Source organism: Myiozetetes cayanensis, unplaced genomic scaffold (genome assembly GCF_022539395.1).
Source record: "Myiozetetes cayanensis isolate MyiCay16 unplaced genomic scaffold, myiCay2020 scf15, whole genome shotgun sequence".
Lineage (NCBI taxonomy): Eukaryota > Metazoa > Chordata > Aves > Passeriformes > Tyrannidae > Myiozetetes > Myiozetetes cayanensis.
Genome location: NW_026087159.1, coordinates 12180760 through 12208460, shown reverse-complemented (window position 1 = coordinate 12208460; position 27701 = coordinate 12180760). Strand labels below are relative to the sequence as shown.

General features: G+C 37.9%; 1 protein-coding gene across 4 annotated transcripts; it reads left to right on the top strand.

Moving 5' to 3' along the window:
• The first annotated feature begins 285 nt into the window (after positions 1-285).
• FMR1 (fragile X messenger ribonucleoprotein 1) lies at positions 286-27444 on the top strand. 4 transcript variants are annotated; one of them, XM_050310406.1, is made up of 15 exons: positions 286-539; positions 8472-8524; positions 9340-9433; positions 10471-10542; positions 10816-10964; positions 11992-12085; positions 12175-12291; positions 15739-15909; positions 16040-16118; positions 17021-17130; positions 20127-20213; positions 21359-21554; positions 22906-23049; positions 24079-24161; positions 25475-27444. In XM_050310406.1, the coding sequence occupies exons 1-15, from the start codon at positions 489-491 to the stop codon at positions 25634-25636; spliced, it is 1662 nt and encodes a 553-aa protein (XP_050166363.1). In that variant the 5' UTR covers positions 286-488; the 3' UTR covers positions 25637-27444. The 4 variants fall into 4 exon arrangements, with proteins under 4 accessions (XP_050166363.1, XP_050166362.1, XP_050166365.1 ...); XM_050310405.1 differs by having other exon boundaries at positions 291-539; positions 22870-23049; XM_050310408.1 differs by having other exon boundaries at positions 296-539; positions 22870-23049; positions 25480-27444.
• The last annotated feature ends 257 nt before the right edge of the window (positions 27445-27701 follow it).

Here is a 27701-nt window from a genome sequence, read left to right as displayed (position 1 = left end):
GCGCGCCCCCCCCCGCGCCCCCAGTGCGGCTGCGCGCGCGGGGCCCGTTACGGCGGCGGGTGGGCGAGCGAGCGGCGGCGCGCGCCGGCCCCGGGCCCCGCTCCCGCCCCGCCCCTCCCGCGCGTCACGTGACGCGGGGCCCCGCGAGCGCTCGCGTGCGAACCGGGCCGGCCCCGCGCGCGGCCCCCATCTCGCCCCCTCCCCGCCTCCTCCCGCGCGCCGCCGCCGCCGTTTCGGTTCCATTTCCGGCGGCCCCGCGGCCCGGACCGGCCGAGCGCCCACAAAACCCCCCCGCGCTGCCCCTGCCTCAGCCCCACCGGCGGCCACACCCCCCCCTCCCCGGCTCGGCGTGAACCCGGCGCCCCCGCCCCGCACACACACACCCCCCCCACACACACACACCGCTCCTCCCCCGCCGCCTGCGCCGGCACAGAGAAAGGGAAGGGAGGCGGCGCCGCCGGGCCCGGCTCTCCCGCACCGCGCACAACATGGAGGAGCTGGTGGTGGAGGTGCGGGGCTCCAACGGGGCCTTCTACAAGGTACCGGGGGCTCGCGGCCGGGCCGGGCCCCGGGGGAGGCAGCGCGGCCGGGCACGGGAGGAGGAGGAGGAGGCGGCGGCGGCTCCTCCTCCCCGCGCTGAGGGAGCGCGGAGGCCCCGGGGCAGGAGGAGGAGGAGGAGGAGGGAGAGCGGGGCAGGGGCGAGGCCGCGGCGGGTCCCTCGCGGTGCCCGCGGGGAGCGAGCGGGGCCGAGGGGACGCGAGGCCCGTGAGGAGCCGGAGCGGGGAGGCCTCGGGCCTTGCCCCCTTTGTGGGAAGGGGAGCCCCGGGCCGCCCGGCGCCGGGCGAGGATCAGCGCCGGGATGGGGCATTAATTGCTAAATCCTCAGCTTTTGTCGCTACTTAAGGAAAGTCGCTCCGGCCGCCCGGGTTTGCAGGAGAAGCTGCACTGCTGGAGCACGGCCTGCACGGCGGGGAGGAGGGGGGACCTGGGCAGTACACATTCCTGGTAAAACGCTGTGGTGGATTCCTGCTCCTGATGCCATGGCAGGGGTCGGTGCCTGCTGATGTTAAAAGAGAGCGTTGCTTGGCCAAATATATCTGTGCTGAGTCCCTAAATACATTTAATTATCAAATGTGCTTCTTACTGAAGCTACTTAGAGGCGTTCCATGTTTGTTTCCCAGCCCTTGTGCTTAATACAGCCGTCACTGAGCCTTGAACGTATATAACGAGCACTTAATGTGTTTATTAATACCGTGCAGTGTTGTGTGGCTTTGCATGATTTGGGTTGTGTTAATCAGCTTGTTAATAGGGGTATAATTTGTGGTTTTACTCTAATCACAGGAAAATAAAATTCAAGCATGGTGGGTTTGGGCCTACAATCATTGCCTGTTATCAACATACCAGAAGCAGCCCTGGATGGGTTTCTGCAAGTCCCTCGTGGTTTAAATGTTCCTGGGACTTTAAAAATTGGGCCTAGGTATTGTGCGACATCCAATATTTATGTTAGCAATGAAGGAACAGGTAGAATTTCACGCTCGGGTGTTCCTGTGGTGAGCCAGGTAGATATCCAAACGATACAGTTCCAACACCTCCCAGTGTTTCTAAGAGAAAAGACCTCTTAAAAGCTTATTTTTAAAATATATGTGATGCTATCTCTTTCTGAAAATAACACCTATTTTTACAAAGTATGTGTGGTACAAGTCCAGTGAATATGGTAAATAAGCATCCTGTGAGTTCACAGTGCTGCAGCTGAAGTTCTATATCTGTGTATTGCTTCCTGGAATTAAATAATTTAGCACTTTTAAAAAAATCAGCTTTACATTTTTAAAGGTACAGTACTCAGAAAGAAACACAAGGAATAAATATGCTGCACAGGACAACTCTTAATGAGCCTTTTATCAAATTGTACTTGAGTATTTACACAATGATTGGAAAGAGATGATGGTACAAATGACATGGTGCAGTCTTCAGTAACAAATATTATTGAAGAAACCTGGGAGAATTGAAAGCTTCTGTAACTTTTATTCTTTATGCTGCATTTTGGCATCATGGGGCCCTGTACTCCTCTTGTGTAGGTGAAAGTTTTGTTTGAGCATATGTTCATGGAAGCTCATTTGTGATAGTGTATCCAGGTTATGACACAGACTTTGCCTCCAAGTTGCACACCACGTTTGCCTTTTAACTTTTAGAAATTTTGACATGGAAGTTTTTTTTTCTCTCCTATTAATCTCTGAGAGGACTTGGTTAAATTATCTGAGGAGACAAATGGGCACAGGGATTTATTGGTCTTCACCTCTATTATCTCTCTAGATAAAGCATCACTCTTAAGATAAATGCAACAATTCTAAAAAAAATAAATAGAAGTTGTAGAGTTTCCTTAAACTCATGCAGAAATGTTCAGTGTAAGCCAGCTATTTTCCTCTAGTCATTCTAGTTAACAGTTTTTAATTTTGTCATAATGTCTGAGTATGACTCTGTTATAAGTAATTTATCTAAATTTTTTCTTTTGAGTTTTATGCCCATTTTACAGGTGAGGAACTTAGTTGTAAAAAAACAGTGTTGACCCAGGATAGCAAGAAGTATGTGATGATGTCAAGTGTGAATTTAATTGCAAAATGGGTTTATTTATTTTCATTTAGAAAGTTTCTTTAAGGAGCCTCCTGAGAAGTATTTTAGAGCAGTAACACTTCAAAAAAAATCAAAAGCAAAACAATTATTCAATCTCATGGTTTACTGATTAGTTGTGAATATTTCTTTGGCTTTGAATAATTCTGCAGATCTTAAGCAAAACATAGAAATGTTTTGGAAAAACCCACCTCTATGTTTATGCTGAGATGTGGAGGGGAGGAGTATGAGGCTGTTGGAGTCAGGAAGGGCCTAGGTAGGCAGCTGGTTGCTTCTTTGGGTTTTCATGTCCTCCTTGTAGGTCTCTTTGAGGACCTGAGCATTTTTGAGTGTACCCAGCAGCATCTCCATCTGGACAGTACAAAACTTGTGCCTGATGGTCCCCTGATCCCCGCCAAGGGTAGTGACCCGGCCTTCTCTAACACAGGTGTAGAGGGATGGTGTTCCACACAAAGTGCAGGAGGCGGTTTGAGGATACATTCAGACCCAGATTTGAATTAAAATTTCATACTGGTCAGGTGCTCCGTGTTTCACAGAGTACTGGAGTGTGTTGGTGTCACTGCTGTAGTTGAGAGTAGTTCTTTCTGAATGGAGTTTAAGTGTTGCTTGGTGAATACTTCATACTTTCATGCTTTTTTTCTCTCCTTGCCTAAGATGAATTATTCCATGGAAAGTGCAGTGCAGTCAGTGGCCATGATTCAGGAATAATTGACAATCTGGTACCTAGAGGTGCTTAGTCATGATTTGCTATGTGGCTGGGCCCAGAATCCTTGGAAAGAAAATGTTAGATTCCCTCACTTATTCTGTGAAGTCTCGTCCCACAAACCACCAGGACTGTGAATCCAGGGGGAGGGAACTGCCTTTTTGCAGCTCACAGCCAAGTAACTAAATCTTGAAGATGTGCACTATTAGGGCATTTCTTGTCATGTCTTTTCTTATATAGGAGTAGTAAATTGGGTTTTGAAGTTCTTATCTCATTCACAGAGGACTAATAGACAGCCATTGTCTAATCTTTCTGGGACTAGCTTTAGATATTTCCCTCTAAAAGGGGACATGCTGGATGCCTTTCCAACGTGGAATTGATTTTTCTTTTCCAGTTTGGGAGTGTTTCTCTCCTGTGTCCTCTGCTAAAGATGGAAAGTGTGCTGTTTATGAGGCAGACGGTTTTGGAATGGTGTTTGTTGTTAACATCTATCTGTTGTCTGTAACCCAATTTTTGCCACTTCTTACTCTATAACCTTGTGAAAATTTTCCACTTTTTACCCCAGTAGTTTCAGTGCTTTGCTGTTGTTTGCTGGGGTTTATGGATAACTCCATTGGAGCTGCAACTGATAAAATCATTCATCTTTATTACTACTTTATTACTCCAGGTCTCACTGTTAGCAACTGTTCCTTTGGCCTCCCGTGGCCCTCTGTATCCATTTTTTCTTCTCTTTCCTTTCACTGTTCCATGCAGACATATCCTCAGCCAGTGTCTCCAGTCTCTTTGTACATGTGTGAGCCTGTCTGCTCAGTCCTTCTGAGGACAACAGCCTCTACCCTTTTCCCTCTCCTGGTGACCATTTCTGTGACTATTATTCTTTCCCTATTCTGTTCCTTTGTATGTCCAGCCTTTCTCAGATTTGATTATCCACCGAGTTCCCTTTTGACATTCTCCTTCCAACAGGTATGACATGTTCAGAACTGTTATGCTAACAGTAGATGCACGTTTATATCAACGTAGCTTTTCTTTATGTTAAAAAGCATATTTTCCCTACTTTCCCTCCTTACAGTTAATTATCTTCCTTTACTAAAATGGTTGACAATGCTCACCTCTGATGATGTGAGCAGACTTTAAAAAAAGCGAAATTTCATGGCAGCTGAAGCCTTTATTTGTTCCTTTGAAGTGTCTGTTATTACATTTAGTACAAAAATAACAAATATCCTAGTGCTTCCAATAATTATTACCTTTATAACAAATAATTGTTAAAATTTAGACCATATCTTCAGCATATAACCCTTCTTAGAATGTGAATGCTCATGTGTTTGAGAAATGCCATGTTGTAAACTTTTTTACTTAATTATGTCTGAAACATGGAGAGAAATGAAATGATTATGTGACTGAAAGTCCAATTTGGTGTAAAAAAACTTACCACATTTGATTTACTTTTTTTTCCACATTAGAGAAGAAAGACCAACCTTTGCCATTGTAAAATGTGCTTCTGTTGACAGATTGTTTTGTGTACTCTTATTTGATATTTCTGCTATTAGCAATAGTGGTATCTCAGCTGTTGCATCCTTTCACTGTCCTGTTCCCTCATTTTGCTTCCATCCACTTTCACTGTGTTTTTAAGGCTTTTCATCTGTGTCTAAATCCATCATAGCCACTATTCTGTCCCTTCATGGGGGTGCATTTCAAACTCATGGATATGCACCTTTATGTTTGAATTTCCCTGCTTAACTCATGTACTTTATTTAGAAAAGGCTGATGAATGATTATTGTACTTTTTGTGATTTGTGTGAGATCAGAGTCTCTCCTCTGCCTCTGCTGACATCTGGGGCTGACCTGTCCTGTGGCTGTGAATTTGGCTTGTGGTGTTAAACATTTCATTTCTTTTTAGCTTTGTGTATAACTTCACATGTATCACAGAACTGAGACAACCAAACAGTTCTGATAAGCATTAAGTTTGGGTTTTCAAAGGCATTAATGTTTAAATATTTTTTTTTAAGGAAAACTTAGAAATGTTTCGGAACTTTCCTGTTTGTGCTTAGAAGCGTGAAAATACATAGTACTGGAGAGTCCAGATGCATTTTATGTACTAAAGATCTGTTTAAATATTTATATTGGAGGAAAACTGACATAATGCTGTGATACTTCTCACATCAGTTTTTCGTTGTCTGTATCTCTGACATTTTTCTGTGTCACAAGAAACTTAAAACCAAGGAAAACCACCTTTCTATGGATAGATGGGATTAGACAACCAAATATTGATGACTATTAACAGTCATTAATATGTTTTGTCTGGTTGTTTCTGAGCATAAATGTCACACGGAGGTGCCCAGAAGTGTTGCATATATTGCATGTTTGAAATTAGATATTTGGTAAGGCATTGTTCACTTTGTAATTAATTAAAAATTTATTACAGTGAACTTTTTTAATTTTGCAAGACTGTAAATTAAAAGACAAGCCACAGGATTATGGCATCAACTTTTTTTGGCCAGGCTGGAGTGAAAACTAGGTATTCCATCCATATCCTGTTGTTCCTGGTTCAGGATACTTCAGGTTCCTGCGATGTGACCAAAGCAATGTGGAAGAACTATTTAAGGAGAACTTTAACAGAAAAGTGTAGTTCACTCCTCTTTCAGCCAGCTTTGTGTCTCAAATTTTACTTTTTCCAGATAAAATAGTTGCTGAACTGTTTAAAGGTCCCGGCTACTGCTCAACGTAACTTATTTGTGGTTTACTTATTAATGGCACATTTTAGCATTATCACTTCCAGTCAGGTATATTGCTGCAGTCCCTGGAATTGTTCTCAAGATGGCTCAGATGCTCTCAGTTCTGGGTATGAGATGTAGTCTTGCTTTAACTGCTGTGCTTATTTATTTTTCTGTCATTTCCTGGAATTTTTTCAGAGTGCTGTTTAGAGCACCTTTTGGTGTTTTCATGACTTCTCCCAAAGTGTCTTTCGTACAAGGAAAATGGATATTTTTTTTTGACATTTTATGAATATGAGAAAATTATCACCAAGTTCTTTCTCAGATCATGGTTTAGTGTTAGTCTTCCCTGTTTTCCTCAAGGCTACTCAGTGTTCCTGCTATTTCTGTTGAATTTGCTTTATGAAATAATCTCTGCTTTTGCATACTCAGGTATTACTGATAATGCTCAGGCCTATCCTTTTCCAGTCTGTGGCACGAAGGAGCCATAACTAATATTTGGTAGTGATCATAGTATTTTTCAGGAATTAAGGGCATCTGTTTCAGTGCATCTGTAGGAATAGGTGCTTCTAAGGTGCACATGACAGAGACTGGAAGAAATGTGGGTGAAACCTTTGAAGGTGATGTGTGTAATGTTGTGAAATGAGTCAGGACTACTCTTGTATGGTTCAAAGGCTTATCCAGTTCTGGAGTTTTCTTACAGAATATACAGTAATGTGAAACATTAGGTGAATGTTCAGTATTGGAGAGTTCTGTTGCCTCTTTATGTAAATAGCATTTCTGTACTACTATCAACATGATCTTGAGATGGGGTCTTCAATCTTCTTTATATCATGTCATTGAAAAGTATCAGCTGTGCTTGTAATCCCCTTTGAAGGAATGTCTTACTATTTTGAAATACATAATTATGTGAGTACTTTAGAAACTGTTCTAGGTATCCTTTGGTTGCTAGCAATAATAAAGTCTTGTTTTTCAGAGTATTGAGAGGCCAGCAAGGTGTAGAACAACTTTTTGCTGTTGTCATTGTGGCTGTTAGTGCTGAGTGTGTCTGAGTGATGACACTCTGCTCATGTACTGCTTCATTTTAATATAACCCGCTCTTGGAATTCTGTCAGTCATCAGGTGTTACTCTTCTTTCATACTGAGATACTGCTGCAACTTGGGAAATACTTTGGAATACTTTATAAAGCGAAAATACTAGAAGATTATTTAAAAACCCCAACTTTTTCTATTCCATATGAGAAAGAAACTTTTACCTTCTTATAAGAGATAAGATCTAGTCTTGTCTTGGAAACGTAAGTGTGAGGGTAATAAAATGTTTCACACTTGATTAATTCTTCTACAGAAGCAGTATTTGCTGCTAAATTATTTTAGATTTACTGAGAATTTTTTGATCTCCTAAGATAGATTTCAGTTGGTGGAACAAAATTATACTCACTTTTGCTCACTGGCTTTAATCTACCTACCATGCAAGGATATACTATATGTGTACTAACAGTGGAATACTCAGCACTTCACCAGTTTGTTTCAGAAGTTCATGGAGATGCTTTAAAAAATAAAGAAAAAAACGCACAATCTTTTCATCCCTGGTTGACCTGTGACCTCCATTTGAGGCTAGGAAAAATATTTTCATTGGTAAATCCCAAAGTTCTTTGAGTATTGATCTTGCTGTTCTGTAGGTGGGAGCAGAGGGGGATGTTTGGGGCTTAAAGCTGAAAATTGATCAAACAAACATCAGTCAGTTGGGTGTCTAAGGCAGGAGGAGCCCTGTCAGTGCTGAATGCTAGTTCTGTCCTCTGTTTGTGGTGGCCTGGGGGACAACACCACTGTTATCTGTGCCCAGGAGAACAGGGAAGGAAGGCTGAGGAGCACTTATCCAAAATTTGTGCACTACAGAATTAGTGTGATGAAGTAAATGTGGGCAAAACTCTGCTGAAATGGATATAGATGAGTTTTCCTAGTGCCGTATTCAAATGTATTTTGAGGTAAAAGAGAGAAGAGACAGAACTTAGAGGTTCTGGGGGGTGGTTGAGGGCTTTAAGAAGTACAGGTGTTTAATTTTTATGCCTGTCTATACATAAAAATGTGATTATAAAATCAAACATTTGAAACGTCCCTTATAAAACTATTCAGAATGCTCTTGTCATTTCTTAGCAACCTCTCCTGTTACTTCTCAAAAGTAGAAAGAACGTATTCATAGCTTGGGCATTCTGTTTGTGTATCAATATGCTGGCAGTCACAAACCCAAGGAGATTATCAGCTTTCAGCATGTGTTTTATGTAAGTCTACTGCAAAATTAAAAAGGCTGACTTGAAAGCACACTTGCATTGTGAGCTTCACCAATATTTGTGAAAGAACAGTGTCAGGAGGTTTAAAATTGTTTTTTAGGATGTCCACAAGTATACCATAATTATACCTTGTTTCCTCCACAGGCATTTGTAAAGGATGTGCATGAAGATTCAATAACAGTTTCCTTTGAAAACAAGTAAGTGTATTGCTGGTGTTGTACCTACAAATGATAGAGTATCAACCTTGCATTTGATTAACCTAAATATGACTTTGAGTAGCGTTTTGTAGATACACTAAACTTGCTGTTAGGCTGGTTTAGACTTATGTTCAATATCTACTATTTTGTGACATTTCTGTATGAATGTTTTTAATGGTTTAAATACTTCTAAGTACAAACAATAGTTTTGCTGGGAAAATAAGCATGTTATTGAATTTACATTATGACAACCCCATAAGTCAACAGTTGTCCCATGATTGTGTCTATCTCACGTCTTCTTTTAGTTTTAGCAGATTATAGAACAACTTTTGTAATAACTTATCTAAGTGAGGAATACTAGTTTCCTAATCTAGATATCATATTTATCCAGTCTCTGTTCAAGAAACTGAAAATTAGAACTCTATTCAAACTGAATCCTGATCAAGCTTTGATAATCTGTAGGAGAAACAAAGAAAAAGAACATACAGGCTTGTTTTGAAGGAAATGTCCAAATGTGTTACGAAATTTTCAACCTGTGTTTCTAATGGTGGGATTAAGACCTATAACTGTAAATAGAGTAAAAACTGCTGCTGGATGATTTCAAAAGGCTGCAGGTGACATCAGGGATTCATTTAAGGTGCTTAATCATCACTTTTATGTGTGTTTTCCTTGTTATGTGTACATTGGATCACATTAATATGCACAGAAGGTCCACAAAATTTAAAAAGTAAACTTAAAGAATTGAAAATGTTTCTGATTTCTGTTTATGAAGAAAATGAACATGTTTAGGCCATTCACTGTGTTTTTATTTGTAGCTGGCAACCAGAGAGACAAATACCATTCCATGATGTGAGGTTCCCACCACCTGCAGGCTATAATAAAGACATAAATGAGAGCGATGAAGTAGAGGTGTGTATGCTCCGTTCCCAACACTTGCTTTGAGAAGTGAGAGAACTTGGTGGGAAAAATGTCAGCCAGGCCACTGGAAGGTTTGCTTCCATGGAATGGGCTGTCACTGTCTTTGATTGCAAGTACTACATGAACCACAATGTCAAGCACATCATCAAAAGCAGATTTTGACAGTTGTAAATCCCCCCAAATTCCATGGACCGAAAGAAACCCATGTCAAATTCCATGTCCCTTGATCTCCATGCTGAGTTACAAACACGATCGCTGTTTCATTGGTTACAGATCAGTCCTTTACAAGAACTGAATTAATTTAGAAATAGATGCTGGACTGTAGTTCTTCAGCTCTAAGTTAATAATGTCTCTATTAGTAAAACTTGGTGCTGAATGAGATAATTTGCATTATATGTTTGTGTACATAAAATATAGAAATATATGTGTATATGTAAATCATTACGTCTATACATAGATTGACTGTAAAGCAGCATGTACCTAAAACCTCCTTACTTTATAAAATCATAAATGTATAATTAACTTTAAAGAGAACTTTCAAGATTTGCATGTTTTGTAAGTTTATTTTCATTTGAAAAATAAGAAAATAGTAAAACTTACTTGATGTGAATGTGGCTGATATTATATATGTCTTAAAAATCGTAGCTGTGTATCCTCTCTTTCACCCACTGGTCAGCAGACCTACACACAATTAGAAGTACTGTTGATTAAATAGTAACAGATGTAGAAGTCTGAATTATCTCTCTTTGACTGTATGCAAGACTGAAGCAACTAATACCAGTAGTTGGGTACAATATTATTTATCTGTACAATCTTGCATACATAACTTTATCTCCTGCCTGTATTTTCAATAGATAGGTCAGCTGTTACCTGTTTGCTGTGTGATGCTTAGAGACTTGTTGTACTCAAGTACTGTGTACTTTATGTACTAATATATTCTACTGAATTTTATTCCTGTAGAGTTTCTGATCGTATTTGGTCAGCTTTTGTGATGTCTTTTAAGAATGTAATGTATGTATTTTGTTTAGGTTTATTCCAGGGCAAATGAAAAAGAACCCTGCTGTTGGTGGTTGGCTAAAGTGAGAATGATAAAGGGTGAGGTAGGAATATGCATATATACATATATATTTTGTATTTATTTATACTTTATTTTCCCACTTTTTTTCAATTTATATATTGATGTGCATGCTGTTTTAAACTAATCTCTCTTCATCTCCCATCAGAGATTGGGACAGTTGCAATTACCATTAACCTCAACCTGAAAAGTCAAATTTGACTTGTGCAGTTAACAAAAGTACCTTTTCCTTAATAGCATAATGCTCACTCTTGTTATAAAATGTGTGGCTTGGATGATTTTATTATTTTTATATCAGTTCTACGTAATAGAATATGCAGCCTGTGATGCTACATACAACGAAATTGTCACAATTGAGCGCTTGAGATCTGTGAACCCCAATAAACCCGCAACAAAAGATACTTTTCATAAAATCAAACTGGCAGTTCCCGAAGATTTAAGGCAAATGTGAGTACAAATGTTTCTTTATAACTTGTTTCAAAATGTGGATAACTTTTGGAACCTGAGGCAAGAAGGAGTAAAGATGTTTTTTACCACTCTAAATTAATTTTTTTAAATTTTCATGTAAGAATATAGAAAATACAAATATTGACATGGTTGTACTTCAGAAATAGAAGAGATGATGTTTAAATTGCAGTTTAGTCTTGGAGGAGGAAATGCTTTCTTCAAGGTTTTAGTGTTTGTGTGTGGTATAAGTTAAGATTTTCATTCTTACAGCTGTTCAGTGATAGGCACAGATTAACGTGAACTTTTGTTGTCCGTGTCAAATTAATATGTCAACTTCTGTTATTTGTTGATGGCTCTGGGAATAGCTGTACAGTAATCAAACCTCCCAGAGTATGATGCAGAACAAATAGTTTTCTCCTAGAAGGTGGACATGCTGTTCTCATGTAGATACAGCTCTGAAAGTCAGATTAATATTGACTCCCCTTATTTAACTTCAGATCTTTTTCTACCTTTTGTTTTTTGAGTTGCATGTTATTGCCTCAGTGTGGAAAGGGCTGTAAATTCAGGTTAGACTCCAAATTTCTGCAGTTCATGTTGTAACCCACAAGTTCACGAAGCAGCAAGTGGACAGAGGAGGGCTGGAGAAGCCAAACACAGCATGAGATGAGCACACGAGAGTGCTGCAGTGGTTGCAATGAAATCACGTGTTGTGCTGGTTCATGATGTTTGAAATTTTGGTCTTGCTAATTGTAATCACTGTAGCTTTTTAATGCAGTTTTGTTAAACTTGTCATTTCTTCGATGTATGTACAGAAATTTTCTGAAGTATTTCTAATCCTACTTGTCTGAAAACAAATGAAAGAACAATGAGTAAAATAAATTACAAAGAATAAAATAACACCTGCACTAAAAGGGAGAGCTTGGAAAATCTTTATTTACATTCTTTGTGTTAAGGAATTAATCTTTTTGGCTGTTAGCCAAAAATGCAGTGGTTATTATTTTTAACTCTGTAGCATTTTTATTCCTAGGTGTGCCAAAGAATCTGCACATAAGGACTTCAAAAAGGCAGTTGGAGCTTTCTCTGTAACGTACGATTCTGAAAACCACCAGCTTATTATTTTGGTAAGTACAAATATCTTAACTGTACCACTGGCAGTGCTTTCTTTCAAGAGTTGGTATGTAACCCACTGCTTCCTTTATTCCTGATTCAGTCAGTCAACGACGTAACAACAAAGCGGGCAAACATGCTGATTGATATGCACTTTCGGAGCCTTCGCACCAAGTTATCCCTGATACTGAGAAATGAAGAAGCCAGCAAACAGCTGGAGGTATGTTGATTGTTTTCCCTGAAGTAATTTGAGTGAAACAGATAATAAAAAAAACCCCTTCATGCGTTTCTTAGCTGGTGGGACTTGTATTGGGGTGAAATAATGGTAATCCTGGAGGTGTAAAACAAAAGGCAGGTGGAGGTGTCATCCAACAGACGTTGACAGTTATAGGGCCTGTTCTTGCAAAGGCTCATTTTTATCAGCAGGATTTTGGGGGGGGGGATTAAATGCAAATGCATGGACACATGTACACATACATTTTTTTTCATAGTTTGAAGCAGAAAATAATTAGCTATGATTGCACGAGTAGTGCCACTTATTGGATAGCTTTAAAAATAGATGGCAGTCGATATGTCATAATTCTGATCTGGACTAGAACTGGATCTAGCAAACTAACGTAGTGAGACTGGTGTTGGTAGAGTGTATGAAGGGATAGGTTTGTCTCTAGATAAAATGTTAGGAAATAATCTTACAGCAGATACAGCTTCTGATATTCCTGTGACTGGAGAGTGGGTGTTGACTGGCAAGAAGCTTGAGTCATCCTTGTCCATGGGTTAAAAAAAAAAAAAAGGAGTAGGCTAGGAAAAAAGGGGTTCTTTATACATCAGAATTAACATTTCTTCATGATTTTTCTCTTATCTACAAATCAGATAAAATAACATTTCTGAAAACTTTTTAGATACATTGTCAAGAACCAGAGGTACCACTCAAACTACTGTAACTCAGGTTTACATGGATGTATAGCAGCAGTGTTACTGCAGACCCAGGTTTCATTTCCCCCTTCATCCCAAGGGTTACATCTCTTTGGTTTTAGTGTGAAGTGGGATGTCATGTAGTAGTTCAGGCCTCTTGTATCCACTGGGTGTACTCATTTTTACAAGAAGTTCTCAGTTCTGTTGTCCTCTTTTTAGTCTCCTGCTTTCTGTGTTTGAGAGCTGTACTCCAAGTTTGTTTGGGTCTTGATTTTTCTCAATACCAGGAAAGGATCAATTTTTCCTCATTGGTGTTGGTTATTGAGCACCCCACTGTAGCTCTTCAGTAATCATTCTTCTTTATCTTCCTCCAGAACTGACAATTGTGTGGGCAGTTTACCTCTTGAAGTGCAAAGTATTATTTTGGAGGTGGGAAGAACAACAGCCTCTTTAGAGCTAATTCTCTTTACATGCCCCCACAAGTGCATGCACCAACAACTGTTGTCATTGATTCCTTTCCCAAACTAAGCTTGGATTCTTTTTTTCATTGTAACACTGAACCTTTTGCTGTTGTGAAGGTCTTGAACTCTTATTTGTTTCTCACTAGAAAACCATTATTGAACTTCAGTTTCTACCTAAGCAGGACTTAAGAGAAGGTTGTGAGACGAATATATACAGTTATAATGTGCGTGACAAAAGTTGACTTCATTTTGGCATTTGTGTTTCTTGTAGCTAGAATAAATATAAAACTAATTCCATCCAGAGCTGAAAAGAAATGCTTCAGATAGTAAAAATCATAGTCATGATTTCTTTTGAGACACAGACATAACAACAGACTGCACGTGTCCATCTGCAGAAACAATATTTAGTGAACACTTTGGGCTTTACTGCATTATTAATAACTAGTTCACTGTTTCCATCAAATAGACCTCTTTCTGTGTCTCATACTCACTGAACATTAGAAGTCTGCCACTTTTTTTTCTTCTAGTTGTTTTACCTTTCTTGCTTTCTGAGTCATTATCACTAGACGAGCTCCTTTTGTTCCATTGGTGGTTTTTTCTTTTTTTTTTGTTGTACCTTTTTTCTGCATATTGGCTTCTTGACTTGCATGGCTCTAATTCTCAAATGTGCCTTTTGGAGTATCAAGTAAAATAACTGATTACTTTTTGTTTACATTCTTTCCCAGTGAGTCTGACTTGGTTCTTTTTGTTGTTTGGTTTGGGGTTTTTTCACATACTAAAAAGCCTGAATTTACAAATGTTCTGCATTCTGGTTTGTATTTCATTATATCTGAATAGAAGTCAGTCATGGCTACTGTGTAGGTATTAGTACACTATTTGCACAGGTTTTTTTCATATTGATGTATTGGAAGTAGAATACAGAATTTCCAATGTTTAAATAAAACACCTTGTAATAAATCACTTACAGAAAAGCTGATAATATTTTTAGTGCAAGCACTGTAACTGTGTTTTGACTGTCATAGCCAAGGTCCCCAGTGATGATGTGGCTTCATCTTTTTCATGTGTCACAGTTGGGTTAACAACTGATCATTGTCTTGATCATCCTGTTCTCTACTCTCATTTGACTGTCTGGAACAGATGTCAGCTGGTAAATCAGCATTTGGATTATCTGTTAGAACGTAGAACTGTGAGCATTTAAAATCATTTTAGCTTTACAATTTGCCTGTAATGTAGTTACTGAAGTGCTTGATAGAGCTCTGAGTATATCAAGTACTTTATGACACTTGGATACTTTCACCACTGTCTCCTGTAACCAGATCTTTGTGACAGTGGTTTAGCATGGGATATTCATCAGCAGCTTTAACAGGAACAGGTCAGAAAGCAGAACAGTTTAGCTGAGACAGAATAGGGCTTGCTGTGGGCACTTCCTTGGGGTTTTCTCAACCTCTGTAGAGTCTCATATTGCTGAGGTTAAACTGCAAATTTAAAGTGTGCTTGTGTATGTCTTCACAGTAGTTATAGCTTTGATTGTGATGCAGGAACGTGTATAGGATTATATATTTTGGGTTTTATCTTTTTCCTTCCTTGCAAAACACTTTCCTTAATAGATTATCCCAGTTGGAAATTCTCTATCTTCCCTCAATGCATTAAACTATTGTTCTTGTATTCTGTTATGCTCATGCTTGTGAGTTCTCAGGCTGACCCTTCTGTCTTTGTAGAAGTGTGATTCCTGGATGAAATTCTAAAGCTTTTGTTCTCTTAATTCAACCAACATAATTGTTCAATATAAAGGTATAATTGCAGTTATACCTTAATTTTTGTGTTGTTGTATATAGGCATGGATTGTTCATTTTAGTTTTTTTAAGTGCAGTAGATAGGCACAGTTGCTCTGTCTGTAGAATTTTTGTGTTAGTGATTGAGTTCTTGCTATTTCCTGATCCCTGTTGAAATGGGTGTAATTTTTTAATCAGAGATCATAAGGTTTACTTTGCTGATCAACACAACACTTACTTTACTACCTTATGTGAATGCTGTCTTACCTAGTAACACCTGATAGCTGTAGTTATTAAAGGGTAATTCAAAATACAGAGGTGTCAACACAGCTAGGGACCAACCTTGTGTTAATATTTAAGACTTGTGAAGGAGACTTTCAGCATTTTTGAAGAATGCATTAAAAGGACTGATTGAATAAAAAGCAAGCTAAGTACCTGTTTGAAAAATAGGCTCAAAATTTGTTGATGTGTTTCTCCAGTGTACTGACAATCAGAGTGAGCTGGCATTATGTTGTTCTTCAGAGTTCTAGGCAACTTGCATCACGGTTCCACGAACAGTTTGTTGTACGTGAAGACCTGATGGGTTTGGCCATTGGCACTCACGGTGCTAATATTCAGCAAGCCAGAAAAGTCCCTGGAGTGACTGCCATTGACCTTGATGAAGATACCTGTACATTCCATATTTATGGAGAGGTAAGTTCCTTTCTTAAGCCTTTCAGAAAATACCCAAAATAAACAAAGAAAGAAAGAAACAAACAAACAAGCAAAACAAAAAACCTGGGGAAAATGAATCTTTTTCCTCTTATACATGTATCTATTTTAGGATCAAGATGCGGTGAAAAAGGCAAGAAGTTACCTTGAATTTGCTGAAGATGTTATACAAGTTCCAAGAAATTTAGTAGGTATGTAATTCTGGAGGCTAACTATGTGATAGGAAGAAAAAATGCCTTCTGAGAACTGCTTTAAACTAGAAGCAGAGTGCTGATGTTTAAATACAAGGCAGAATAGTTTCTGGATATTAATTTTTGTTACCCGTGGAAAACATCTTTGGCATCACTCTAAGCTTTTCTTGAAAGCTGTGATTGAAGGATGTGGCCTTTCCTCATTACCTCCCAAGCAGCTTAGTTGTCCTACCATTTTTCAGACAGCAAGTTGTATTGCTGAGGTTAAAAAGAACTAAAGTTTCATTTTCTTTGTCTCAGACTAGAACATCTGCTTCGTAAGATAAATGTGTGCATTACTGCCATTGGAGTACAATTTATTTCCATTTTTATCTTTGACTTTTTGGTGAATTATAAGATACTGTCAAATATCTCTAAAAAGCTCAGTTTCAGAGAAGAGAATTTTACATCTGGCTCATACAGTATCTTTGGTTGTGTCAGAAAACTTCCATCAACTCACATTTTGTAAATGAACTAAGTTTTGCTTTGTGCTCTACACAAAAAGTAGTTACAGCAAATGCTAGGGCATTGTAGAAGGATTCTTTGGGTTTGGTCGGATATTTTGAATGCAAACAGCAATGTTTGTAAATCACTGAGGTTATTTTAAACCTACCAAAGCAAAGCTAAATAAGCTGCAAGATAGTGAATATTTTTGTAATCGATACATGTTACAAGTGAACACCCCAATCTTGCACAGATAGTTTATGGCTCATTAACTAATCCTGTGTTGTAGAGGATTTAAGTAATTTTGGACAAATTCTTGCACTGGTACTTAAATCCTCTTGTCTAATTAGAGTATAGCAATACCCTGAGGTTTTGGGGGAAGCCCTAAAGGTGGAATGTTCTGTATCTTCTTTCTGTAGGAAAAGTAATAGGAAAAAATGGAAAACTGATTCAAGAGATAGTGGACAAATCTGGCGTTGTAAGAGTGAGAATTGAAGCCGAAAATGATAAAAATATTCCACAAGAAGAGGTATGTTTTCAGTTAATATGATTTCTCTATGTATTAATTGGTTGTATTCTACCTAGTGATAAATTAAATTCTTCCTTGTATCTTTATAGTGGTAAGATAAAGTTTTGAATGATGAGTGTTTTGTGATGGATTCCATCTTATACAATTAATGCTGAGAGGCATTTTTATATAAATTTGGCTTATCTCTGTTAGAAAAAATGGGGTTTTTTGAAGTTTTTTGGTGACATACCTTCTTAGAGATTTCATCTTACTATTGTTGGAAGCAATGACACGTTTTCCAGCATGTGATAAACTGTAAATCAATATATATGCAACTTGCTGTTTTCATTCACTAGTTTACTTTGAGTTTGATCTTAGTTTTTTACCTGGTTTAATTTTTTATTAGTAATTTCTGATGTTGTAAGGAAAAGCTTGTGCTCTTTCTTAAAACTCTCTTTCTAAAAATATTGCCTTGGTTCACAATAGCCTGTAAATTGCAACCTAAATTAAAAGAAGCATGAACAATGTGAAAATCCGGGTTTGCCCAGGAAGGCTCTCAGCCTTGTCAGGGGAGTTAATGAAGTCCTCAACTTTGTAATTTGAGGCACTTTTATGTGGGGCTACATTGAGGGGCAAAGTTGCAGATTTGCAGAAAAGCTCAAAGCATGAAGGTTTTAACATCTTAGTGCAAGAAAAGATTCCCTGCAATTTCAAATGGGAGATGTGCTTGAAGAAAACTGACTTTAATTTACCTCAAAATCTAAATATGTACCAGTTAAGGACCTTTGCTACGTTGGATAAGATACGAAATATGTTTCTGTGTTCTTGCTTGAGTAGTTCATCTTTGTTTTATCACTGTGAATCTGTTACTGAGGACCCACAATCCAATTTCCATCTTTCTGTAAAGGGTGACTAAGAAATTAAGTAAGGGGTTTTACTATTTCACTAGTTTTACATCTACCTGAAAAGGTAAAATAGCCAATGTTTGGGCTGAAAAGTTTCACTGCTGTATTGTATTTGTTTTTAATGATAAATTACTGCAGCATGAAATAGGACTAGTTTAACAAGCAAGAGGGTGCTGCTGTTGCTGCAGGCAGTAGATTCACAGAAGGGTGAAAGAGCAAGTACTCATGGCTGCAATTAGTATGTCAGGCTTTCTTTTTTGTCTTCTGACTTGAAAAGGCTTATTTGCTTACCTTTTTCTATACAAAATACAGCTTCTAAAGATTATCTTGAAAGTTTTTTTGGTAGTTTTTTTTTTTTTACCTGCCAAGCTCTGCATTCATACTTGTGTTTTACCTGGTAATGACATTTCTAACACTGGCATTGCTTGCACTGCCTCGTGTGTTAGTTGTGTCATACCAGGTGCAATACAGAAAGCTGGGATCACGTCTTGGCAGGTAAGAGTTACTTGCTGTAAGTTGAATGCAGGCTTATTTCAGCTGTGAAATACACATAATCTGCCCATGTGTGAACTGGGATATTGCAACCCTTCTTGTAGTAGAACAGTAGTTCAGTTAAATTTTAATACGGCATTGGGTTCTTTTTTATGTGACTGAGATGTTAGAATACTGCCCATTAATTTCAGGTACAGTTTTATATGTCTCATAATTTTATAAAAGGATCTGTAGGTTTTTCATATTTTAAAAATGAGATAGGTATTGTGTGAGATAGTAATATATATTACTTTCATCTCTACATTTATTATGCACATAAGGTCTGCTCAGTATTCACCACTGCAACCAGGCTGAAGATTGGTACTTTTGCTTTGAAGACAAAAATAAGGTTCAATAAATAAGCACTTTGATGCTTTTGTACGGCTGAAATAGCTTGACGTGGTTACCAGCTCATACTCTTAATAGCTGGCATTGCTGTACCTTAAATCCACTGCTAAAAGCAACAGCAAACATTTTCCTTAAATGCCTCTTTAAATCATTTGACTTGTGATCTTTTAATAATTGATACTGTGAGCTAGTTAATGCCAGTTTAGTAGAAATTTCACGGCTCTTTATCAGATTGTATTAAATATTTATGAAACCTAAAATACCCCAGATAATAAAAGATTTCAGCCAACGATGCCTTTGGCTAAAGGACTTCTAATGGGTATGAAAGTTAGTGTTGAGGTTTCTTAGGACTGGAGGACTGTGTATATATTATTTTTTCTTGTTGCTTAATGCAGATGTGTGAGGTCTAATGTAAGTCTTTTGTATGTAAAAGAAAGGGGGGCAAAGAAAAAGAAACTGACCTAAAAAGCTGAGACAAAATTACAGACTTGCCACTCTTGGGGAACCTTGGCATATCATGCTGTGATTATTTCTTAAGACATTTGTGTCTCAAATAATTTCACTTCTGCAGAAAACCTTCCTTTGGAATGCAGTCCTGCTTGGGCTGCCTAAGTTAATTTTTATGATATTTGGAGATAAAATACCTAATTTCAGACATTGAATTTCCAGCTTTACATTTTTTGGTTCTTGAATTGCTTAAGATACTTGAAAGGTAAAAGAAATGTAAGTTAGAAGTTGTTACCTGAAGTACCTACTCTTTCTTGATTATGTTTTGGTTTGCCTTTCACAAATGTAGAGATCCTCAAGAAGGATCAAGTTCTGTTTCATGACATGATGTTAATTTAATTCGTGTTTTTAAAAGATCAGAGGTAGACTGAAAGAACCTGGTGTGAGAGTATAGATGTGATCAGCAAAGGTGGTATTAATTTTAGAGAGGGGAAACATGAAGCGTTTTAAATTGACTGGTTTTCACTTCTTCAGAAATATAAAAGTTGGCATTGTGATGCAAATGGTCTAAATTTCCTTGTGTAAAAAAGCTCTTTGCCTGAAGGGAGTCAGACTATATGATCTAATCAGTATAAGAATTTAAATATACTGTTCTCTGATTTAGTTTTTACGTTATGCTTATCTGTGTTGTCAGACTTGTTCTCAAATTTTACAGTAATATGTTGGGTTCTCTTCAGAATTCAATGCCTAATCAATAACCATAGGACTCCTGTTCCTGTGTTTTAGGGCATGGTACCATTTGTGTTTGTGGGAACCAAGGATAGCATCACTAATGCAACTGTTCTTCTGGATTATCATCTTAATTATTTAAAGGTGAGGAAAATGATGCTGATTTTTTTTTTCTATCAATACTTAAGGTGATAGCAATGTGATGACTAAAATCTGTTTGGCTCTGAGGCTGTTGAGAAATTGGGTTTATAACAGGTTTTCCATGTAAAAATAATACATTATATTAAAAGAATAATTTGTCTGAAAGATAGGGTGAAAAAACTTTCTTTCAGAACGCAAATTACAGATGAATAAGAAAATGAAAAAATCTCTCTCAAAGTACTGCCAACTATATATATATATATATATGAGGAATAGCCAGTCCCCTCATGGAGCTGCAAAGCTCTATTCAGGATTTTGTAGACAGTGAGCATTTCATGCAAAATCCCTGAACTCCTTTTTCTGTAGTGGATTGACATTTCATACTGGGCCGTGTTTTGTAGGTAACACAGCTTCATACATTATGTTTGCCTCTTGGTTCCATGACTTGTTCAGCAGTTTGCAGTGCTTGATGCCTGTTGTATAGGGAACAAAAAATATCCCAAATTATTCCGTATAGTTACTTTTGCCTACAGTGGTTATGACCAAGTGCCTGAGCCTTGATGTCAGGGCCAGATGCTGACAGGAGGGACAGCTTTGAGTTCATTCAGTTAAACGTAGTCTTGTATCTCTTTTGAAACCTGTATCTCTTTACCCAGTTATGTGTGGTGGGAATGCTGTGTGCTGGTTGCCTCTGTGCTGGAGTTACAGCACTTTGCTGTCTGTGCTTTTATGCTTCTTCACATCCCTGGCAGTGTTCAGTATCACTACACAGAATTTAACAGCAGGGTAACCACTATCCCTTTTGATGAAACGGTACTCTCACATCATAATTATTTAAGAACTTTGGTATTCATTATGTGCTACACTGAGAGAAGCTTGTGTTGGGATCTGAGTGCTTCTTCTCGATATATGCTTTAAACAAACCTAAATTTGTAAACTGTGCCACAGGGAGAATTGTATTGGTAGCAAACAAATTAGAAAGTCTTCTTGGTAAACAAGTTCTTCTCAAAGCTGAGTTACTCTTTGAGTATTAAGTAGATGATTAGTTGCAGTACTGAAGTGCTCTTTCCTTCTGAGAACTGCAAGTCTGCACACTCAGATGATTAAACAGTGGTTACACATGACTTGCTGTGCTTGTGTTTGCGTAGGAAGTGGACCAGCTGCGTTTGGAAAGATTGCAAATTGATGAGCAGCTTCGGCAGATTGGAGCTACGTCCAGGCCACCACCCAACCGCACGGACAAGGAGAAGGGGTACATGACCGACGACGGGCCCGGGCTCGGCCGGGGGAGTCGGCCCTACAGAAACCGAGGGCACAGCAGGCGTGGACCAGGCTATGCTTCAGGTAGGTGACTAGAACTGCACTTCAAGTTTTAAGAGTGGCCTACTGCTCTCTTGATTTCATGAGAAGGACTGGACTTGGGAACAGAGGTGTTAGAAAAAAAATGCAGTTAATATCGAGTATTAGTATTTGATGATGATAGTAGTCTTTATGCTGTAGAAAATACTCAAAGTGTATTGCTCTCCTTTAATCTACACTTATTTCCATGCAATTCCTGTCTTTCACAGCATGCTTATGTCTTCTGTATTATGAAGCACACGTACTTATACCTTACCTCTTTAGGGCAAGGATTGTTATTTTTTCTATATTTTAAACAATATCTAACAGTAAAGCCTCAGTTTTCACTTAAGCTTGTGTGAGGTTGTCTTAATATAAATATTTATAGGTGAAAATACTGTGTAGCTCAAGTCAAAAAACCCTATTCTCATAATAAATTGAACTTTGATATTTTTACTAGAAGACCATAGTCACCAAAATAGTGTGTTCCTCTTTGAAACCTTGTATAATTCATTAATGAATAGTTTTCCGGGTTGTGCTTCTTCAGAGCAATGTGTTACTTCATTATCCCTGATGTAGGTCAGGCAGTGTTTGTCCTGACTGAAAGGCCTGTAGTGTGAGCTTTGTAAGACAGTCTTAGCTTGCATTCTACATTATACAAAATTAATGGGTTTGTGCTGTTGACTGTTTTTAGAAGAATGTGAACTCACCTTGCTAATAATATTATAGGGGGAAAAAAATGGGGAAAAGAACCAGCTTTTTGTCAGTGAAGGTGATCTGCTAACTGGAAAAATTATAATGGTCATTTATTTTGGATTTGATACATTTCTAGCATTCTAACTTTGTTCTTTGCTTTTGTAGTCTGTTACAGGCTGTTTCATGATGGAATTTTTTTTCTTTTCATAGATGAGTTGCAGTGGTGAGAGGAGACAGGACAGGTTATATTTATAACTTTCAGTCTCAGAAATATGAAGGAGTCTAGTCTATTAGACTTGCGTTTTACTAGATTTATTACATTTCATAGTAGATTCAATAATCTATGGTAAGCTGATAACACCAAGTGACTGTGTGGCACACTTATTTAGCCTTGAACACACAACTAACTTTTATTAGTGTCTATCTTGACTTTTTGAAGAAATAACATATATTATGCATCTTTCTGTACTATCTGTGTTATAGAGGTTGGGAGGCAAAAAAAGATCCCAAACCTATTTATTAACAAAGAAGAAAATTTTTTGAATAAATACATTTTTAATTCTACTATAGTAATTTCATGCTAAGCTACACTGGCGTGTTTGGATTTTTTTCATCCTCTTGATAGGAACTAATTCTGAAGCATCAAATGCTTCTGAAACAGAATCTGATCACAGAGATGAACTGAGCGACTGGTCGGCGGCCCCGGCAGAGGAGGAGCGGGACAACTACCTGCGCAGGGGAGACGGGCGGAGACGTGGAGGGGGTGCAAGAGGCCAAGGAGGGAGGGGACGTGGAGGATTCAAAGGTAAATGTAACTCCATTTTGGAAAAGACGTCACTGTCGGAATCCTTAAGCAAACCCACTTCTGTCAACCTCTTCTTCTGTCACCTGCTCCAACCTCTGGGGCACCCTGGTGGCCGTCTCCTGAATTCTCTCCACTTGGTCAGTCTTCTAAATTGAGTATTTTGTTTCAGATGTGTTGAATGTTGAGCACAGGGAATAATCCTTTTTTACCTCCTTTCTGGTGATAGAGTTTTTCCATCATTTGTTTTCCTAATATGCCTCTTGTCTCAAGTTTGTGGGCTGTACTTTCACACGTGAACATCAAGCATCAAGTTCTGGTTTATCACCAGATACAGAAAAATATTTTACAGTTTGTATTACTCATTCAGCTGTCCATATTCATATCTTCTTGTATTTGATTTGCATGCAACCGGATAAGATTGTAATGTATGTGTTCAGTGCAAAGGACCAGGCAAAACTAAGATGAAAAAATTTAAGTTTTTTTTCTTCAATATAAATATATACATTAAGTTTCTAACACTTGATCGTGTGATGTTTCATTATATTTATTTGTTGAAATACTTTTGCCTACAACTCTGCTTTTTTCTTGAAATTTTTTTCAAAGTATGGGTGTTGCTTAATTAAGTAAGATTTTTTTGAAAGGTGGTGGTGTGTAATTTAGGAAGCTCGTAAGCCATTAGAAAAAATATGAAGATGTTATATCTTACTAAGGTTGATTGTGTACTTCTCTTCAATGGTTAATGATTTTGAGAAGTGGTTTTTCTTCAGTAGACAATCTCTTCTAAACTGTGGTGGGTTTCAACACTGCAGTGTTGTCTACTTTAATCACCTGAGAACATTTTCTTTAGTGATTTGTGGCCCATCACTTAAGAACTGTTACATGATAATAGCAATGTTCAATATAGTAATGTGTTAATCTTCACAAGACAGAATGTTTTGAAGGAATTCCCTACTGTGCTTGTGTAAAATTTAAGTGATAGAAGATCACGTGTCCTTTTTGAACAACTTAGTTGATTAATTGTTCTTACAGGAAACGATGAACAGTCACGAACAGATAACCGTCAGCGCAACTCAAGAGAGGCAAAAGGGAGAACAGCAGACGGATCTCTTGAGGTAATTTTGCTCATATGGGAAGTCTGTACTGTTTATAATTGCACAAGGGTCATGTAGTAACATTAGAGTCTTCGAGGCTGTGAGTGGCACTGTAGCCTTGTGGTTCCTTATTCCTTAATTCCCTAATCAGATGTACAAGAGTTATGTTACAAAATGACACAGATGCACAGGGATTTCAATATATCAAGTTGTGTAAAGATGCAACTTTGTAATGTTCACTTGGCTCTCTGTGAGGGGAAGAAGTGATCACAAGTCCCAAGGATTTACTGCTCACCAGCTTGATTTCAGTCTTTGTTCTTGGTAGCTCTTTGTTTTTAGCTTTTATTTTTTGCTGCATTGTGTATTGCTGTCTGTCTTCTGTGTACCTGAGGGAAGAGAATCCTTAACACTTCATAAGAAGTGTTGTAGCCAGAATCTTCAGAGTAAGAAAGATTAAACTTCAGAAAATACCTTACTACTAAACAAAACATTTGCTACTGAAGCTACAAAGTAAGTTAAAAGCACACATCAAGAAACCTTTCGATTAATGGATTGAAATATCTTATAACTTTAAATATTTTATAGCTCTTTACAAAGATATTTCTACATTTTTGTCAAGTGTTTTCTTTCATGAAGTTATCAGGCTTATAGTTGATGTGCCCTAAGGCACTTAAATTAAGGGTGGTTTTCTCCTGTTACTTTGAGATTTGGATGAGATTATATTTTATAAGAAAATAAGCACTTGCATATTGTTGAAACCTGGCTAATCAAGTTGTAAAAGTCTTATTTTAAGGAATAAGGATTTATCCCCTTTACAAGCATAAAAATTTGCTTTCAACGTGCTTTCTTGACATTTTTTATCACCACTTAAAAAGGCTGCAAAAGTTTTTTGAATGTATTAGATGAAACTTTTTTCAGATTCAAAAAGGGACTGAGTAGATTTTTTTTTTTGAGTGTTAAAAAAGCTGCCATGAAATGATACTGTTTTTTGGGAGGCTTTTTGCATACCAAGAGTAGAAAGTTGAATTGTTAGAGATCAAATGATATTTCAAAGATGTATCTGATATTAGTTCTTTACTTGCACAGGCACGCTGGAATTTTTTTTTTAGCTTTCAAGGCCAGGTAGATGGGAGGTTTTTTGTTTCAGGTTTCAGATTTTTGTGGTTTTTTTAAGTCACAACTATGTGGCATTTTTTAAGAGAAAAGAAGTTACACACTCCATTCCAGCTGGAGGCATTTAACAAAGCCATGAGGGTATGGCACTATTTGCTCCTCCCGGATGGCCAAGGGGTGGAGGAGAGGAGAATGCTTTATATAACTCTAAATTGTTCCAGATCAGAATTGACTGCAATAATGAAAGGAGTGTCCACACTAAAACATTACAGAATACCTCCAGCGAAGGCAGCCGGCTGCGCACGGGTAAAGAACGGAGCCAGAAGAAGGAGAAGACGGACAGCGCCGACGCTCAACAGCCGCTGGTGAACGGAGTCCCCTAAACTGCATAACTCTGAAGTCATATTTCCTATACTGTTTCAGTAATTCCTATTCCATGTTAGAGAAACTTGTTAGGCCAAAGACAAATAGTAGGCAAGATGGCGCAGGGCATGAAATGAACATATGTTCTCTGTTAGCCTTTTTTAACATCAACAGGATGCAGTTGTTTTCAGAATAAGAAGTTACTCAAATATTTGCATAAAAATACCTGAACTTCCGAAAATCGCTTCCAAGTACATATTGCAGTTCAAACGATGAAAGATTCCTCTTTTTTTTGTTTGTTTGTTTTAAAAAATACTGAGCTGTGCATTGGTAAACTTTCTGTTCAGTTGTACCATTTTAACACATCGGGTCAAATTCACTGCTCAATTTCAATTTTCAGAATAAATAGTGTTTGCAGTAATCAAATTGGCTTCTGTTTTCAATCTAACTTACCAGTTCTTCATGAAATGCTATGTCGTTTTATGTCCTGTGTCAGTTCACATTCTGGTCCACCTTTTTCAATATTTTGGTGGACCCTGAAATATGTGTGATGTAACAATTGTCATTTTCATTAGCAAAAAAGTTGTATGATCTGTGCCTTTTTTATATCTTGGCAGGTAGGAATATTATATTTGGATGCAGAAATCAGGGAAGATGAGTTGGTAACACTAAATGTAAAATATATGTAGCAATCCTTGTCAGACGTTAGTACTTTATAGACAAGTGCATGCTTTCCATAATTTTTTCCTTACATAAACATTCAGTTAGGCAGTTATAAGAATAGGAAATTTATTTTGCACTGAAGATTTGGCAAATAGTGTTATTGAAAAAGGGGTGTAATTTTTTTCTTTGTAGGCAGTACAGAAGCTTTTTTTAAAAAAAAAAACTGAAAAAAAAAAACCTTTCCATTGTGGAAAACTAAAAAATTCATTGTTACTGAGGGAACAAGTGTAACATGTTCACAAGCTAGTAATGTGTGCCTGCTATTTGGCCAGATGACCAGCCTAAAGCATTGATGGTTTTCATCCTCCTAAAATTTTTGAATTGCTTATTTTGATTTGGGGGCTATTTCAGGAAATGTAGGAGAAACATCACCACATGTAACACCCTGGAAAGTACAGATACAGTAGTTGGGAGATGTTGGAGTTAGAAGAAAAGTTCATCCTATTTTGAGGTACAAGGTCCTAATTAGCAGCCAATTTGAAGGTGTCACAGAATTTGATCCAAAGTACAGCTGTACACCAGGGAGGGGTGGGAAGTGGTGGGAGGAGCTGTGCTTTCTTTCATTTCTGGTCACACATGATACTTACTGGGCACAACTGCATAAGGACCTTCATTTTAATCCATTTTTATTCCGATTACTCCAGAAGGAGAGCCACTGTTTATGTACAGAATTGTACAAACTTGACCTTGCCTCTGATGTATTTTGTGAGTTTTGTTTCTTTGCTTTCTTCATTCTTTTTTTTCCTTGCATACAGGTGAGCATACTAAAACTGGCAACGAACTGCACATGATTTAACAAATATAAAAATGTCTTAAAAAGTATTGCCAAACATTAATGTTGATTTCTAGTTATTTATTTTGGGAATGTATAGTATTTGAAAACAGAAATTGGTACCTTGCACACATCATCTGTAAGCTGTTTGGTTTAAAATACTGTAGATAATTAACCAAGGTAGACTGACCTTGTAATGTAACTGCTCTTGGGCAATATTCTCTGTACATATTAGCTACAACAGATTGGATTTTATGTTGACATTTGTTTGGTTATAGTGCAATATATTTTGTATGCAAGCAGTTTCAATAAAGTTTGATCTTCCTCTGCTAACTGATGTTGATGCAATCCTTATGAATGATTGCTTTTAAAAATCTCAACTTACAAAAAGTAGAAAGAATTTCTTTGTTTAGACTTTAACTGTAGCCGTTGTTTATTTACACATTTTAGAAAAGTCTCAAGTATTATCAGTTTTCATAAATACAGCACATAATGCTCAAGAAGACACAGTTTCCTTATGGAATGGTACAGTACCTGTTAAATGGTTCCACTGCACACACTCTATTGCTCACATTCAGTGGTTGAGTTCA

Bases quoted from the DNA above. Each gene is read 5' to 3' on its own strand.
- FMR1 (XM_050310405.1), top strand. From the start codon at position 489: ATGGAGGAGCTGGTGGTGGAGGTGCGGGGCTCCAACGGGGCCTTCTAC. The intron at 10,543-10,815 runs GTAGGAATATGC...TTTTTATATCAG, and splicing joins TGAGAATGATAAAGGGTGAG to TTCTACGTAATAGAATATGC. The intron at 21,555-22,869 runs GTAGGTGACTAG...TCCTCTTGATAG, and splicing joins TGGACCAGGCTATGCTTCAG to GAACTAATTCTGAAGCATCA.